This window comes from Archocentrus centrarchus, chromosome 2 (assembly GCF_007364275.1).
Source record: "Archocentrus centrarchus isolate MPI-CPG fArcCen1 chromosome 2, fArcCen1, whole genome shotgun sequence".
Taxonomy (NCBI): domain Eukaryota; kingdom Metazoa; phylum Chordata; class Actinopteri; order Cichliformes; family Cichlidae; genus Archocentrus; species Archocentrus centrarchus.
Window position 1 is genome coordinate 10645480 of NC_044347.1, and position 17272 is coordinate 10662751.

Below are 17272 nucleotides of genomic sequence, written 5' to 3' on the forward strand. Positions count from 1 at the left end.
GTTCTGCCTATAAACAAGCAGCACTGGTACAGGTTTAAAAATATTCAGTGCTAAATGAAATGTTGACTTTTTTTTTCAGCCTTCAGTGATGATAAAAGTAATGGCAGGCAACAGACTGTATATAAAGGATGGACATTGCAGCCGTTACTTCACCCACTGGTTTGTGGACTCGACTAAGCTTTGTGGCTGTTGCAGCTTTATTTTTTTTCTTGGTGCACAAGCTGCATTCATATACTGTACAGATCCATTGATGTCTGCTAATTAGTGCTGAGTAATGGACTAATATATGAAATATTTAAAAAGTTCACTCACTGAAGCTAAAGCACAGACTTTTTAGAGGTCTGTGCTTTACTGTTACTGCACGGGAAGCCAGATTAATTGTCAGAAAGACACCATAAGAGGTCCAATTTAGTGACTTCAGAGAGCAGAAGTGAGGCCTAGCAGGCAGTTTCTTTCTGTCCAGCAGGCAGGTTATGTTCATAATTCACCCCCTAATACATTGTTATGTAGGGGAAACTTTTCATAGAGGCCAAAACTGTTTTATTTCTGTTGTGACGTTGGACATTTTAACATGGGAGTCTATCTTTTTTAGCCAGCCTCTAGTGGACATTAGAGGAACTGCAGTTCCTGAAAGTGAAAGTGTTGGCTTCATTTTTCAGTCCTGGAGGGTGCTGCTTGTGTCAGGCTTACTCTGTCATAATTATTAAAGACCTTTAAACTCTTTAGAAAAGACTAAATAACTATACAACACAGGAGTTACACTTGATAACACCTCAGAACAGGTGAGTCTTAGAAGACTCAACTGGTTAAAATTATTAAAAAATAATGTCATTCTCTTCTAAGGATACATTTTCCTAGATTACTGTGTTTGCAAAAAGAACAAGGAAGAAAATAAGGTGCATGTTAGTAGCTAAGGTTGTGGTCAGAAGTTTGCATCCACTCATCATGGGCATGAATGTGATGGTATTTTTCTTTGAACTGTTCTTTTTCCAGGGTGGAATGATTGTACAGCAGACATCTTTAATGACTTTAAAAAACCCATCAATAAGCTTCTGGCATAATTCTGGCTGGATATTTGATCGCTCTTCTTGGCAGAGTCGAGTTTATTCAAACGTGTTGGTTTCCTGGCACAGACCAGGCTTTTAAGAATAGTCCACAAATTTTCAGTAGGGTTGGGGTCAGGACTTTGGGAAGGCCATTCCAGAGGTTTGTTAGCCTGCTTTATCCATTCCCAAACCAGTTTTGATGTGTGTTTGTAATCATTGTCCTGTTGGAACACCAAACTGTGTCCAAGTTTTAACCATCTAGCTATCAGTGGTTGAATAGTTTGTAGGTAGTCCTCCTCCTTCATTATTCCATCCTCTTTGTGCACTGTACCAGTACCACTGGCAGCAAAGCATCCACAGACCATGATGCTACCACCACCATGCTTGACAGTTGGTACAGTGTTCGTGGGTTTGAAAGCCTCACTTTTACTCCTCCAAACATACGTCTTGACAAATAGCTCAATCTTTGTCTCATATGACCATAAAATGTTTCTCCAGAAGACATCTGGCTCGTCCGTGTGGGCAGCTGCAAATTTCAGTTGAGCTTGAAGGTGTCGATCTTGGAGCGGGGGCTTATTTCTTGGTCGGCACCTTCTCAGTACATGTTGATGTGTAAGTGGCTTCACTGTGGACAGTGATGCTGCTGTTCCAGCAGTTTTCAGTTCATGGCAGGCTTGAGCCTTGATGGTTCCGGGGTTGTTCCTGAACATCCTAACCAATTTCCTGTCATCTGAGGGTGACAGTTTGGCTCTTCTTCCAAAGAAGAATAAGTAAGTACCAGTTATTTGGTGAAATCCAAATAACTGGTACTTATGTACAGTTGTTTGAACTGATTATCTTGGAATCTGCAGTAGTTTAGAAATAGCTCCTAGAGACCTTCTCAAGTTGTATAAATCTACAATTCTTCTTAGATCTTAACCACGTTCTTTGGACCTTCTCATTGTTCTGAGTGTTGGTCAATCCAGTGAGTGCAGACAAACAAATCTTTTTATGCTGGCAAAGAGAAACTACTATTTGTAACCAGCCATTATCACTAATGAGAAGTTAATGGACCTTGCCAAGTTAAAAAACATCGCAGAACCTTCAGCACTGCTTAGTCATTAAAGATGTATACTTTACAATCATTCTACCCTGGGGAAAAAAAAAAAAAAACAGTTCAAAGAAATCATTAAAAGCACAAAAATTACCATCACATTCATGCCCATGATGAGTGTTTGGAAAAAACTGACCATAACTGTACCTACACTCCACTCTCAGGCTGTTGATCTTTAAAGCTCCAGGAGGCACAGTAGAGGCCTCTGGCCAATGGAAATGCTAATGCATTTCCATTGGCCAGAGGCCTTTATCTCAGATACGTACCTTTAATATGATCTCTCCAAATTTAATCCACAAACAGGAGCAGTTTTTAATGTGAGTCATTGCTACAAAAAGAAACCCATTGATACCGTATCCAGACCTTCTCTGAAGCCAACGTCTGTGTGCCGTCTCCACCTGTAGGAAAGTACGCTATGCGGGATCTGGTGAACCGGCTCCCCGGTGGCACTCCCTCAGTGCTGTCGGATGACACTGTGGCGTCGGTCTGCTGCACGCTGCACGAGGTCATCAGCCGCAACATGGAGAACGCCAAAGCTTTAGCCGACAGCGGAGGCATAGAGAAACTGGTGGACATCAGCAAAGGACGAGGGAAAGGGTACGACATGAACTCCAACCAGCATTGTTAGAGTGGATCTGTTGTCTACTAGAGTAACGTTGCATGACTCACAGTTTAGAATTATAATTATTATTTATCTTATACTGGGATGTGTGCAGCCCCTCAGTTCATCCCCTGCCTGGAAAAAAAAAAGCAATATTTAGCTCCTCCCCCTCCTCTCCCAGGCAGTTTGAACTGCCTCAATGACATCATAAAGAGCCAAGAAGCCTGAGCTGTTAACTCACAGAGGTTATTCATACACACACAGACCTATTTGAAACTTGGGTTATGTTTAATATGAGCATCCACCACTATAGCAAGAGCTATATGACAGAAAATAAGAAAATGGCCCATTTAAATGTTTTACTCATTTTATTTTACATCCTGTGTGTGTCACAGTTATTCGATGAAGGTTGTGAAGGCAGCTGCTCAGGTGTTGAACACACTGTGGCAGTATAGAGAGCTGAGGACCCTCTACAAAAATGTGAGTATGAGCAAACACACTTGGAAAAAGTCATCCAAATTTGAAATTTTTGTTCAAACCGTAGTCAGTATGTATGGAGGAGGTCAGCAGAGAGGTACAACAGTGAGTGTCTGCAGCCATCTGTGAAACACAGTTGCAGCTCTGCCATTGTTTGGAGCTACATTTCAGCCAGTGGTGTTGGAGATCTTGTGAAAATTGATGGAATTATGAACACAGAAAAGTATCATCAGATCTTGATCCACCATGAAATACTATCTGGAAAGCATCTGATTGGCAACAGCTTCATTTTTCACCAATGATCCCAAACACACTGCCAATGCAGTAAAATCATATCTGGATAGAAAAACAGACGGTGGAGCACTTTCAGTCATGGATTGGCCTCCCCAGAACCCGGACCTCAACATTATTGAAGCAGTGTGGGATCATCCTGACAGAGAACAGAACAAAAGGCAGAAACATCCAAAGAAGAGTTTTGAATGTCCTTCAAGAAGCCTGGAGAACTATTCCTGAAGACTACTTAAAGACATGAGAAGAAAGCTGCCTCAGAGAGTTCAGACTGTGCTGAAGAATAAAGGTGTTCACACCAAAATATTGACTTTCAAGCTCATTAAAATTGTACAAACTCAGTTTTTTTGGCTTATATTCTGTATTCCCATGTATGTCTCCACCTTTCAATAAATCTCTGCACCTATTCCCAATTTTTTTCCAACATAAAGAAATGAAAAACTTTCACAGCTGTGAGGAAATGTTTCAAGTTGATGGCGCTGTGAGGATGACTTGGGCTGTAGCACTCCAGACAAACACTTTGAAAGGATCTGTATAAATTACTAGTGCTCTAAAAGTGTCATTGCTTATGCATGTTTTCTGATATCCTCCTGCAACCTTATGTCCTTTGTAGTGGTCAGAAAGACTTGAATTGAAGGATACTTTTTTCCTCGGTTCTCAGGAGGATAGGATTCATAGGAAAGCCAGATTTACACCGATGTAATTTATCATACAGCAGCTCTGTTCCAGCTGTTATGAAAGCCAGATTTACATAATATATCCATCCATCCATCCATCCATTCGCTTCCGCACATCCTGTTCAGGGTCACGGGGGGGCTGGAGCCTATCCCAGCTGTCACAGGGCGAAAGGCAGGGTACACCCTGAACAGGTCGCCAGCCTGTCGCAGGGCCAACACAGAGTAACAGACAACCTTTCACACTCACATTCACGCGCTCAGTCACACCTATGGGCAATTTAGAGTAGCCAATTAACCTAACCCCAATTCAATTCAATTCAATTTTATTTATATAGCGCCAAATCACAACAAACTGTCGCCTCAAGGCGCTTTGTATTGTGGGTAAAGACCCTACAATAATACAGAGAAAACCCAACAGTCAAAACGACCCCCTATGAGCAAGCACTTGGCGACAGTGGAAAGGAAAAACTCCCTTTTAACAGGAAGAAACCTCCAGCAGAACCAGGCTCAGGGAGGGACAGTCATCTGCCGCGACCGGTTGGGCTGAGGGGAGAGAAAAGACATGCTGTGGAAGAGAGCCAGAGATTAATATCAATTAATGATTAAATGCAGAGTGGAGTATAAACAAAGTAAATAAGGTGAATGAGAAACAGTGCATTATGTGAACCCCCCAGCAGACTAGGCCTATAGCAGCATAACTAAGGGATGGTTCAGGGTCACCTGATCCAGCCCTAACTATAAGCTTTATCATAAAGGAAAGTTTTAAGCCTAATCTTAAAAATAGAGAGGGTGTCTGTCTCCCGAATCCAAGCTGGAAGCTGGTTCCACAGAAGAGGCGCCTGAAAGCTGAAGGCTCTGCCTCCCATTCTACTCTTAAGTATCCTAGGAACCACAAGTAAGCCAGCAGTCTGAGAGCGAAGTGCTCTGTAAGTAAGTGCATGTCTTTGGAATGTGGGAGGAAACCGGAGTACCCGGAGGAAACCCACGCAAGCACGGGGAGAACATGCAAACTCCACACAGAGAGAGGGAGAGGCCTTGGCCAAGGTGGAATCGAACCCAGACCTTTCAGATGTTATTCTAACTGTGAGGCAGCAGTGCTAACCACTGATGCACAGGCAAAGTTAATAATAGGCTAATTTTTATCTTGCACTGTAAGAGACTGAGGATGAAAAAATTGATGTTTATCCTGTAATTCAGGAATTCACACTGATGAAACAGTGGTGCAGTGGGTAGGCGCTTGCCTTGCAACTGGAAGGTTGCTGGTTCAAGCCCCTGACCCTGTGCTGCACTGTGTCCTTGGGCAAGACACTTAAACCATATTGCCTAACGGTAGCGCCTGTCTCTGGCTGCATAATTGCAGATGCTGGTCTCTAGATGAGTGATCTGGAACGATCATTTCATTGTGTTCCTTGTGTGCACAGTGACAATGAGTTGAATCTATCATGTCCTTTATGTCCTGCTGCTAGTTTGATTAATGTTAGCTCCCTGTTCTCCTCCTACTGAAGGTTTAAGTGAGGTGCTTGGACAGTTTCCAGTGATGTGACTATCTGGGTGGGTGTTGTCCAGGGCTGCCACCGATTCTGTTCATCACTTTTATGGACAGAATTTCTAGGAGCAGCAAAGGGATGGAGAGCCTCAAGATCTCGCTTCTGCTTTTTGCAGATGATGTTCTTTTGGCTACTTCAGGTGATGGCCTCCAGCTTGCACTGGGGGTGGTTTACGGTGTGTGAAGCAGTTGGGATGAGAATCAGCACTTCCAAGTCTAAGGCCATGGTTCTCAGCTGGAAAAGCAATTCGTTCCAGGTCAGGAATGAGTTGCTTCCCCAAGTTGTTGAGTTTAATTATCTCGGAGACTTGATCACCAGTGAGGGGAGCAGGAGATTGTAAGACAGATTGGTCCAGCATTGGCAGTGATGGGGATGTTGTACTGGTTTGGTCTGGTGAAGAAAGAGCTGAGCATGAAAATGAAGCTGTGGATTTACCACTTGATTTGCATCTCTGCCCCCACCTGCGGCCATGAGCTCTGGATACCGAGCAAAAGAATGAGATCGTGAATAGAAATGGCTGAAATGATCTTCCTGGGCTCAGCCGTAGAGAGAGACGATGGATGAAATCTAAGTATAGGCAGGTCTGCAATCATCCACCAGGGGGTACCGCAGCATCTTAGGGATCATTAATCCCGTGGCCTTGGAAACTTTGTGTTTTTAATTCTCGTGTACAGTTTAAAGTCTCAGGAGCTTTAGCAGACCAGAACAGAAGTGTCCAAAAATAATCATCATAGACTGACAGTTGACCCATTTTGAAATTTTTTTTCTGTGATGATCTCAGTTTTCTGTTGACATTTTAATATATTTAATCATATTAAACAAACCCCGCATCTGCTTGTCAGCTTGTTTTCTATACACCCCTGAAAACATGCGTACAACCAATGTGAAACCCAAGCATCTCTCTTTTTTTTTCCCCTGCCGTACGTTTGACAGGATGGATGGAACTACACCCACTTCGTCACCCCCGTCTCCACTCTGGAGCGGGACCGCTACCGCTCTCAGCCAACCCTGCCCACCAGCCCGATGCAGATGTCCCCCGTCATCCAATCAGGTGTGAAATCCATCAAATTGACTGATGGTTGTATTTCAGGAATAGATTCTTGAATAAAGGAGAAAAACAAAACAAAGCAGGATTCAGTTTAAATCATATCACGTTTTTATTTTTCTGGTTGTTTTTTTTTTTCTTTCAGGCGGTAGTGCAACATCCTCGCCAGCGATGCTCGGGATAAGAAGACACAGTTCAAACTATCAGAGGGCCCAGTCATCTATGCAACTTGACACGTATTATGGAGACAACAGTTTACACAAACAGCAGTACACAGGTTTGTGGCATCCCTCAGGGATCTGAACATGTGCCACTGGTGTTTATCTCCAACTACCAACCTGTGATTTCAGGGTGAAACCCTGTTTGGACTTATGGGGGTTTTTTTTCTCTGCTTTTGAATGTTCCACTTCAGGGTCAGAGAAGAAAACCCCATATTTCATTGGGACATATTCCTCCCAATCAGGAGAGGACTTGAGAAGATCCCAGGTAAGAAACCTTTTGTTATTACATCATAATGTTTCTTGGCTGCAAATCTAAGCAGAAACATCCCTGTATGCAGGCTTTACCAGAGCTAAGAGTCATGATTGATTAAATGACAATCATAAAATAAATGTTTTACATATTTGTTATATTATTTATTATTATGCATATTTAGTATTATTGAGGCTATAAAAATAAAGCGAGGGCAACTTACAGTACCTGTCAAAACACTCACCCATTCGTATGAATGTCTGACTGAAACTTGGCTGAATTATAACCCAAGACATGAAGCAACAGCAGCATGCATCAGGAACATTACAATCAATCAATGCCACTAGCAGTTGGAGCTAAACTGTTGCTAACCACAAAAGGTGTGAGGGCATCTAGGCTCAATTTAAGCCATCTCCGTATCTCCAAAAATATGCTCACACATTTAGTTTTTGTCTTTGTGTTATTGAACCAACAGTTCATAAGCTATTTTTGACTGTACCCTTTGTTTTGTGTGCTATGCTCTAGTTCTCATGTTGTGTGCTTTGGACAATATTTAGCTCTAGAAGCTCGAAGCGATATCAGGGCTTCACTCTAGCTGTCGAGCTAGCCACTGGGGAACTGGGCTAGTTTGCTTTCTGCTGGGGTGTTAGCCATCCTGGTTCTGTTCACCATTTTATTTGTTCAATTAAAAAGCTTTTGAAGAGGGAAAAACAAATATGTCTGGGCTGCAGTGCTTGTTAACTTGCTTAGCTTGGTTGTTACCTAATGTGTTAGTAATATACATTCACTGGACACTTTATTAGATGCACCAGCCAGCACTGGGTTGGAACCTCTTTTTCTTTCAGAGCTGTCTTAATTCTTCACGGCACAGGTGCAACAAGGTGCTGAAAACATTCCTCAGAGATTTCGGTCCATCTTGACATGACAGCATCACACAGTTGCTGCGGATTTGTTTGCTGCTCATCCATGAGAGGGAATGTCTCATTCCACCACATCCCAAAGGCGCTCTACTGGATTGAGATCTGGTGACTGTGGAGGCCATTTGAGTGCAGTGAACTCATTGTCATGTTCAAGAAACCAGCTTCAGATGATTTGAGCTTTGTGTGTTATGCTGCTGGAAGCAGGCACCATTACATGGGTACACTGTGGTCATAAAGGGATGGACATGGTCATTTATGCTCAGTTGGTACTAAGGGTCCAAAGTGTGCCAAGAAAATATCCCCTACATCATTACACCACCAACAGCCTGAACTGTTGACACAATTGGTAACTTGACTGAGCACTTTTCTACTCTACTTTGGGCACCCACAGTGTGCCTTACAACACGCCTCATTCACACATTCATACCTAAGTGCTTTCTATCTGACATTCACACACACATTCATACTCCAATTAACACATCGGAGAGCAACTTGGGGTCCAGTATCTTGCCCAAGGATACTTTGGCATGCAGACTGGAGCAGCCATGGATCGAACCACCAACGTTCTGAGGCAGGATGGATCCGTGCTTTTGTGTTGTTTACACCAAATTCTGACCCTACCATCTGAATGTTGCAGCAAAAAGCAAGACTTATCAGACCAGGCAACAATTTTCCAATCTGTGGTCCAGAACTGCTGCTCACTGGATATTTTCTCTTTTTTGCACTATTCTCTGTAAACCCTAGAGATGGTTGTGTGGGAAAATGCCAGTAGATCAGCAGTTTCTCAAATGCTCAGACCAACAACCATGCCACGTTCAAAATCACTTAAAAGACCTCTTTCCCAATTCTGATGCTCAGTTTGAACTTCACCAGGTCATCTTGACTATGTCTACATGCACTGAGTTGCTGCCATGTGATTGGCCGATGAACAGTTGTACATGTATACCTAATAAAGTGGCCAGTGAATGGATATAAAAGATATGGGTATATTATAAGTGTGTTTAAATTCAAATACAAACAATGATAGCTGCATTAAAAAAAACTACCACTTTCAGAGTCTGTAACTTCACACCTTCAAAGTGTGAAGGTAAAATTATGCATAGCTTTATTAATAAATATGTTGTGGGTCAGGTGGGATGTTTTCTCAGGTTTGGTTGATTTTTATAAGGACTGACTGATTACCGTTCCTCTCCCAGCACCCAGAGCCATTCTACGATGAACCCGACAGGAAGAACTTCAACAGCTACAGAATGTACCTGTCGTCCCCGCAAGGCTACGGCGAGGAGCACTTCGAGGACGAACCGGCCCACTTGACCCCTTCGTCCCCCGACGGCTACGCCACCCAGTCGCTCCGATTCAAAGCCAACACCAACTACGTGGACTTCTACTCCACCACACGGAGGCCTTCAAACAGGGCGAACAAGTTCACCGGCTCCCCCGACTCATGGGTGTAGGAAGAAAGTGGATGCCACGTACGCTGAGCCTTCCCTGTGTTGGCCGTCTGGGTGTCTGTGTGCAGGGAGTGCACTGTATGGCTGCGTGAAAGGTGTGTGTGTGTGTGTGTGTGTGTGTGAGTGAGTCTATTGCAACTGTGCTGAATGACCAGGGCTTAGTTTGCCATGTGCAGCTTTTGACTAAGTCAGACCGCACGATAATGCCCAAATACCACTAACCAACCCTTTAATTTTTGATTCCCACACTAAAAGAAGTTTATTGGATAATATAAATAAGCAATCAGTGCAGTGCCATGTGATATGTTGGAAACAGTTCTCTAGTTTTATGAGCTTCAGTCTGCAAAACTAGAAGACTCATTTCCAACATGTTTGGTCGTTGCTTATAACTTATAATTTCCAAATGTATGTAAAGCTGTTGGTTAAAGGCAAAGACAGTCTAAAAATGTAGCCACCATTACCTAACCCACTGCTCAGTGGAGTCCCTTTGAGCTCAGTGTCTTCTTGGTGTTTTCCAGCCAGGTGTGACAAATGAGATCTACCATACCCACTACCATACTGTGCTTTATCACCCTTGTTGACACTAATGGGGACTATAATTTACAAAATAAACATCATGTTGTACTCAGTAAGACTTGAAACTAGCAACTGAGACCATAAACTCACGGGGAAAATGCTTACTGAGGTCACAGGGCTGGTTTCCCATAGACTTCTGATACAATAGGATATCATTTTGCCCCCTGCTGGTCATTAGAAAGAATGCAGATGTAAGGCGCTTCACTGGTTTTCCCGAAGCATCGTCTATATTTTATACACAATCTACGGTAGGAGCCAGAAAGATGGAGGTGATGAAATCACAAGGACCTTAAAATATCACAGCTGACGAGGCGTCTGAATATAGAGCTGATTTAGGAGCGCCATTCCACTTCCTGTTAATCCCACAGTAGATAAGTTGGCTGCACTTCCACAATGGGGCGCTCATAAGGTTCTCAGTGAATACTGCTGCTTCTAGACCAAAAAGCCCACATTTTATTTTAGCTTAAATCATATGGATAATGTGTCCGAACTGAAATAAAACAGCACTAATATCTTTTAGTTTCTGTTACAGGGTGTATGCTGATTGGTCCATTAGAGGATTTGCGATAGCACGTCAGTGTTAAACCACAATAGAAACTTTCATGTTGTGTATAAGAAGGTGCTGGTTAGGTATGTTACTGTAATCAAAACCCAATTAAAAGAAAATCATAAAATGGAACTATATCAATTGTCTCGACCCCCACCCCAAATCAAAGAATATGATTAAAAACTACCAGAAATAAAATTCTTAACCAATAAAATTGACATATTTGGACTACAGCTCTACTCGGAGCTCCCCAGTTATTCTGGACTAACTCATAAGCATGCCTGTGAAACCGTAAGTGAGAGAGTGGTGATGAGACTCAGTGTGTTAACCACTGCAGGGGTTATAATTTGGAAATCAAGTGTGAACAACCCTTGAGATTCAAAAGCCAGTCTTGTTTTGATTGTACTTAATTGGATCATTTGACCACCAGCTACCATTTAAGGAAGATTTAGGATTTTCGTTGATTGTTCCTTGTAAACGATGACCGGCACATGAAACCAGAAATCTTGGGCTTTGACATTTCTCCCAGAAGCTAAGTCATCAGACTACCCAATGGGTTCCCAAGGCTTAGTCAAAAGGTGCTTTTTAAACAAAAAAAAAACAAAAACAAGCCCTAACATTGTTGTTTACGCGAGTGTTTGTTCACATCATCTGACTTCATTTTTCTCTGCAGTAAAAGTGTGCAGTGAGTTGGCTTTATAACATTAATATCATCTGCCAGCATCAGCTTGAATGCGAGAGAAAAAAGAAACTTACTGAAGCTGAGGATCACACCTGGGACAAATGCTATTTACCAGTAAATAAAACCACTACTCCAAACAAGATAAAAGCTGCTCTAAATAGTATTTGACCTGGGTTTGGAGGTGGGCATCCTCACTCTCGTGAACCTTTAAAGACTCAGAGAACCGGGGTTATACCTGTAACCCTCTGCTTTTCTGTAATGTTGGCCAAAAGTGCAGTATATCATAAAGTATGTGAAATATGTGAGGAAAAAAAAAAAAACCGTGAAAATTATTTGTACAGATAAAAATGGTTTAACCGTCCTGTTATATTGTTGTATTCAATATGTAGAACTTTCTATGTGACTGTGAGGAAGATTTTTGTATTATTATTTTTATTCATTTAATTGTGACCTGACCAAAATACCCCATCTGTCTGTTCTGTCCAAAACTGATGATGATAATGTGCTACAGATGTTACAGAGGGAAATATATGTATAGGGATTAAAGATTATATCATGAAGAGACACATGGAAGTTTTTTTTTTTTTTTTCCAGATTTTCACAAATAATCAAAGTTAAAGAGATATATCTTTATTAGATTTAATTGCATCAGTTGAAAGATATATTTGGGTACATGATGTTACAGCTAAAACAAACAAAATATACATCATGAGGTAAACGCATCGTGTATAGAAACTGCCCTCCCTGAGCATGCCTTTAACACAAGCTCTAGTCCATGCAGTTACATTCATTGACTCATCATGTACAGTGTGACTGATGCTGTCCTGCAACCAAACCAAGTTAATCTCCTCTTCTGCAGCAACATCCATAACAACAAAAGCAACTAGCTTGAAGCTCTTGTTGCACAACTAAGGCCCAATCCCATCCCTGTCCTTAGCCTTATGTTCAGAGGGCAGCAGTTATCAAGCTAGATGACCACTACCGCTAGATTGAAGGGTAGTGCTCCTCTAGCTTGTTGACCAGTCAAACGGTAGCAACGATAACAGTATCCAGCTAGACTGAATGGTAGCGCTCCTCTAGCTCGATGACCAGTCAAAGGATAGCAGTCATCGAGCTTGACGGTGGGTCAAAGGGTAGCAGCCCTTGAGCTAGATTGAAGGCTAATGCTCCTCAAGCTCAACAACTGGTTAAAGAGAAGCAGTTCTTGAGCTAATGATCAAATGGTAGATCTCCCCTAGCTCAACCGCACAATCAGTACCTAAAAGAAGTCTGATTAGGCCTTAGTCCACAGAAATAATTATTTTCATGCTCAATCGGCAGCATAAAGGAAAGTATGGACATCTAATATATATCAAGAAGATAAAAGGGCCTCACAGATTACAGTCTTTCAGTGGTAAAAGCGGACGCTGCAAAGTCATAAGTAACTGTAGAGAAATGTTTGTTCAGTTCTAAAGGTGGAAGTCTGGGTTTTTTTTTTTGATGATTTGACTGTTTCTAAAGGCACAAAGTGTGGCCGAAGGGAAAAACGTTCCGCCAATTGACTGACAAATTTGTTCACTTTAGCCTGAAGGGAAAATGCTTTCTTCTGTCTTTGACTGGTTTTAAAGACTCTGACTGGATGATCATGAACTTTACAGAAAGAGTGCAGGCACTGAAAACTCCAGACACTGAAATAGTTTGGGGGGAATTAGAGATCTAAACTATGCTTGTAGCGCTAGGAGCAACTGATTGGCTGGTCAGTGTCCCTGAAAAGCTACAGTAGCACAGTTTAATTAGACAAGCTCCCTCTTCAGTAAAACAACAAAAGATGCATTTAGCCCAGAGGACATTTTCTAAAATCAAATCAAAGACCTTTTATTGATTGTCACCTGTAATAACCAAACAAAAGTAAACACACAAGAATGATAATACCTGGAAGACAAGTACAAGATAAAAATGCAATCAAATACACTGTGTGGAAGCATGTTTCTGCTGCAAGTGTTTCTGACTGAACTTCATTTCCAGCCCAGCTCCAGCTATAACCTTCAATGTTGAAGTTAGAAACTTAACGGCCCTGCTTTGATACAACTCACCTCTGGAAGAGTCAACATGAAGCTACATCCTGCAGTTAGTTAGCTTAGGTTTAATGGAAAAACTGCCCTTTTTTTCTTTTTCTTTTAAGCTCTCTGGTTTCAGAAGTTCCCATTCATTTTTTCAAGTAATGTTTCAGAAAATTCTTGAACCAAACCAATCAGACCATAAAAAAAATTTGATTTGGATAAAAATAAATACGGGGAAATTTAAAAAAGGTGAAAATACTGTGCTGATACTTAAATAGCACTCTTCTACTCTATTTGAGCACTCAAAGTGCTTTCTGACCACAATCATTCACTATGCCTAAGTGTTTTCAAACTAAAATTCACTCACACTGTGATGAATGCATCGAGGGTAGCTCAGGGTTCAGTATCTTTCCCCAAGGGTACTAATGCATGCAGACTAGAGGAGCTGAAGATCAAACCACCTACCTTTCAATTAGTAGATGACCCACTTTCTGTACATAATTACTTTTAACAGTGAAGGAACTGCTCAGCCTCTAAAGCACTGCAAATCCCAGCGAACGATTACCAACCTTCTTGAATTTAGTGTTGTATAACAATAGTTTTGAATAAATACTGTAGTTTGTGTTTTGTGTGTGTATTTGTAGTAAAGTATAACCGGTTATTGATATGTTACAGCGCTGCTCGGGCATTCTGACGTTTGTAGGTTTAAACATTTCCAAGGTAACAGTGACCTCCACCAGTCAGAGATGTTGCTGTTTCAGTCTAGGATTGTGGGAAGAGTAGTTCTTTTCCACGACATCACAAATAAAATGCATACTTGTTACAACATTGTTGATGTCACACAGATGTGTGAGCACCTACCATAATTTCACAATGTTGTAGGGAGTCTACTACAACTTTATGGCTCATAATCAAAATCCCTATGGAGAACTTGGAAGAGATTTTTAATTCAGGAACCTCGCTGCTGAGCTCTATTACATGTGGTCGGAGGCTTGACAAGTTGTAAATGTTTCCAAAACGTGCAGGTAGCATGACACTCTCAGTCAGTGTTACCCAGCTAACGGTGGAAATTGGCTTCAGGCATTGATGTTACATGAGTTGGGGCATACTTTGCTGCCTATGCGTGTTAAATTCTCTGTGAAGAGCCAGAGCACTTATCAACCTCAATGGTTGCTATTTAGACTGCAGAGCAGGAGAGGGATGTATCCATGTTAAATTGCTGTCTTCAGGTGACCGCTAACCTTGTGACATTTTGGACATGTGACACTGGAGAGTGAGTCACACAGGCCGATCGGATGGCAAACATCTGAGAAAAATGTGCATTCCCTGACCTGGTGGCGAGTGGTCGCTCGCAATCGCTAAGTGAAATTAGCCGCAAAGAGGTACACGGTGCTGGACCAAAGACCTCTGCAATTGCTTTGGTCGCTAGTAGACTGCCGCGGTTTGCATGGAAGACAACAACTTGTCTGCAAACACTTGCCAGTTGCTCTCCAAGCGGTTGTTAAACTATGAGGAGTGCGATGCAAACTGGAAAGAAAGACCTATTTGCTAAGCTAAGCTAACGGGCTGCTGGCTGTAGCTTCATAGTGATCGAACACACTTGAGTGGTGTTACTTCTCTCATCACGACTCCCAAGAAAAGAAAAAAAGCAAGTTGTTTCCTGTCAAACTGTCCCCACTGATGAATGAACGCTGGTCTAAGACTTAACTAAAAACCGACGTGTTTGCCTTTTCCTGTAAAGCTGCACAAACCTAAAAGTTTGAACTTCATAATTTCTAACACAGAAGCGGACTCAGGGCCTCACTCATAAATGTTGAGCTTTAATCTGTTGCATAATAACGACCTTACCGCTACCATCAGGAGATTCAGAAAACTAAACTTAGACAACATGTTATAAATGAGGCCTCTGAGATCTACATTCAGCAAATTTACGTCTCATATCAGTATTTACACGATGCATGTTTGGATGGTGCTTCTCTGAGCGATGACAGTCTGTTGTGAAGGTCTCCCATTGGTGTTCCAACAGGAGGGGCGGTGCTTGTGGTTCCAGGTGGGGTGGTGGGCATGCGTCGAGTTGTTTATGGTCATCTGCAACAAGAGGAAAATCTTTGAGACCGTGGCACAAATTTGATCTGTTTTGCCTCCAATTTATGTTAGTAAGTGGTTGAATAGTTGTTTAACTGCCCCCTGGTGGTCACCATGTGAGAAGAGAAATTGATTTCATATCATAGAAAACAGACTTTTGCACTCACATTACTTGCTGTTGTAGTTTCAGTCATTATGAATGTCGACACCTCCGGCTCTGATGGAGCTGCAGATGGGGGAGGGCAGTGGATGATGTCCTGGCCGGATGGGCTTAGCTGAGAACACAAAAAAGGAAATTTTTGTTCCAAGTGTTGAGTGATTATCTAGACTTTCTTTATCTCCAGTAAGAAGAAGAAGAAGGCGCATACATGTAGTCAGTGTCTTCCATACAAACTACTAGTAACTGTGGCAACCTCGTAGCAACCAAAGCAATGTAAGGTAGTTTTTGGTGCAGCACCATTTACCTCTTTACTACAAAGTTACTGCCAGCAGCGTCAAGCAACCACTGGCCAACCGGTCATGGAATATACACTTTCCCCAAGTGAACAGTGGTTTGCCAGATGGTCACTGACAGGTCTCTAGGCCTGTGTGACTGAGGCCTAAGACAGAACATTTAACACAACCTAACACAAACTTGTTTAATGTACATTACGACAAAACAAAATAACTCAAGACGGTAAGGAGACCTGTTAAATAGTAAATAATACCAAAGTTCAGTGAGTCGTCGTCTTCTTTCAGCTGCTCCCTTTAGGGGTCACCAAACCAGATCATCTGCGTCCACCTCACCCTATCCCTAGCATCTTCCTCTGTCACACCAACCCTCTGCATTTCCTCCTTCACTACATCCATGAACCTCCTCTGAGGTCTTCCTGTTTTTCTCCTGCCTGGCAGCTCCACCTTCAACATCCTTTATCCAGTATATCCACTATCCCTCCTCTGAACGTGTCCAAACCACTCAGCCTGAGCTGTTCCTCTGATGGACTCATTTCTAATCTTGTCCATCCTGATCACTCCCAATGCAGACCATCACATCTTCAGCTCTGCCGCCTCCCTTTCACTCTTGCTGCCATCCTTCTGTCACAAATCACCCCTGACACTCTCCACCCACTCCACCCTGCCTGCGCTCTCGTCTTCACCTCTCGTGTACTGTCTGATGGTTTACCTTCACTACTGCTGCTCTTTGCAGCTTCACCCTTCCACCTGTCTCCCTCTCATTCACACATGTATTCTGTCTCACTTCTACTGCCTTTCATCCCTCTCCTCTCCACCTCTTCCACCTGCTCCTACTGCAAACTAACTGCAAACTAACTAACTAAACTAACCACAGGGACTCCTGCCTGACCTCATCTGTCGGCCTGTCCATCACCACTGCAAAAAAGGGGCTCAGAGCTGATCCCTGATGTAATCCCACCTCCACCTTAAACCCATCTGTCACTCCTACCTCACACCTCACCACTGCCTCACTGTCTTCATATCCTGCACCACCCTCACATACTCCTCTGCCACTCCTGCAGTACCACAGTTCCTCTGTTGGCACCCTATCATCTGCTTTCTCTAGATTCACAAAGACACAGTGCAGCTCCCTCTGACCCTCCCTATAATCCATCAACACTCTCAAAGCAAACATCTCATCTGTAGAGCTCTTTCTCAGCATGAAGCCACACTGCTGCTGACTGATCATCACCTCTCTTCTTAACCTGGCTTCAAAAACTCTTTCCCATATCTTC

General features: G+C 42.5%; 2 protein-coding genes across 2 annotated transcripts in view; one reads left to right on the plus strand and one right to left on the minus strand.

The window, feature by feature from the left end:
* Positions 1-11984, plus strand: part of LOC115794826 (plakophilin-4-like) — a 75992-nt gene extending 64008 nt beyond the window's left edge. Inside the window, exons 17-22 of the mRNA XM_030750489.1 lie at positions 2544-2736; positions 3136-3220; positions 6663-6780; positions 6920-7051; positions 7187-7260; positions 9362-11984. Coding sequence (XP_030606349.1) covers positions 2544-2736; positions 3136-3220; positions 6663-6780; positions 6920-7051; positions 7187-7260; positions 9362-9619 — 860 coding nt within the window. The 3' untranslated portion in view covers positions 9620-11984. The remainder of the gene's footprint in view (positions 1-2543; positions 2737-3135; positions 3221-6662; positions 6781-6919; positions 7052-7186; positions 7261-9361) is intronic.
* A 912-nt stretch (positions 11985-12896) lies between these two features.
* The window catches only part of LOC115794835 (kinesin heavy chain-like), a 32403-nt gene continuing 28027 nt past the window's right edge, over positions 12897-17272 (minus strand). Inside the window, exons 25-26 of the mRNA XM_030750501.1 lie at positions 15713-15820; positions 12897-15548 (exon numbers count right to left, since the gene is read on the minus strand). Coding sequence (XP_030606361.1) covers positions 15732-15820 — 89 coding nt within the window. The 3' untranslated portion in view covers positions 12897-15548; positions 15713-15731. The remainder of the gene's footprint in view (positions 15549-15712; positions 15821-17272) is intronic.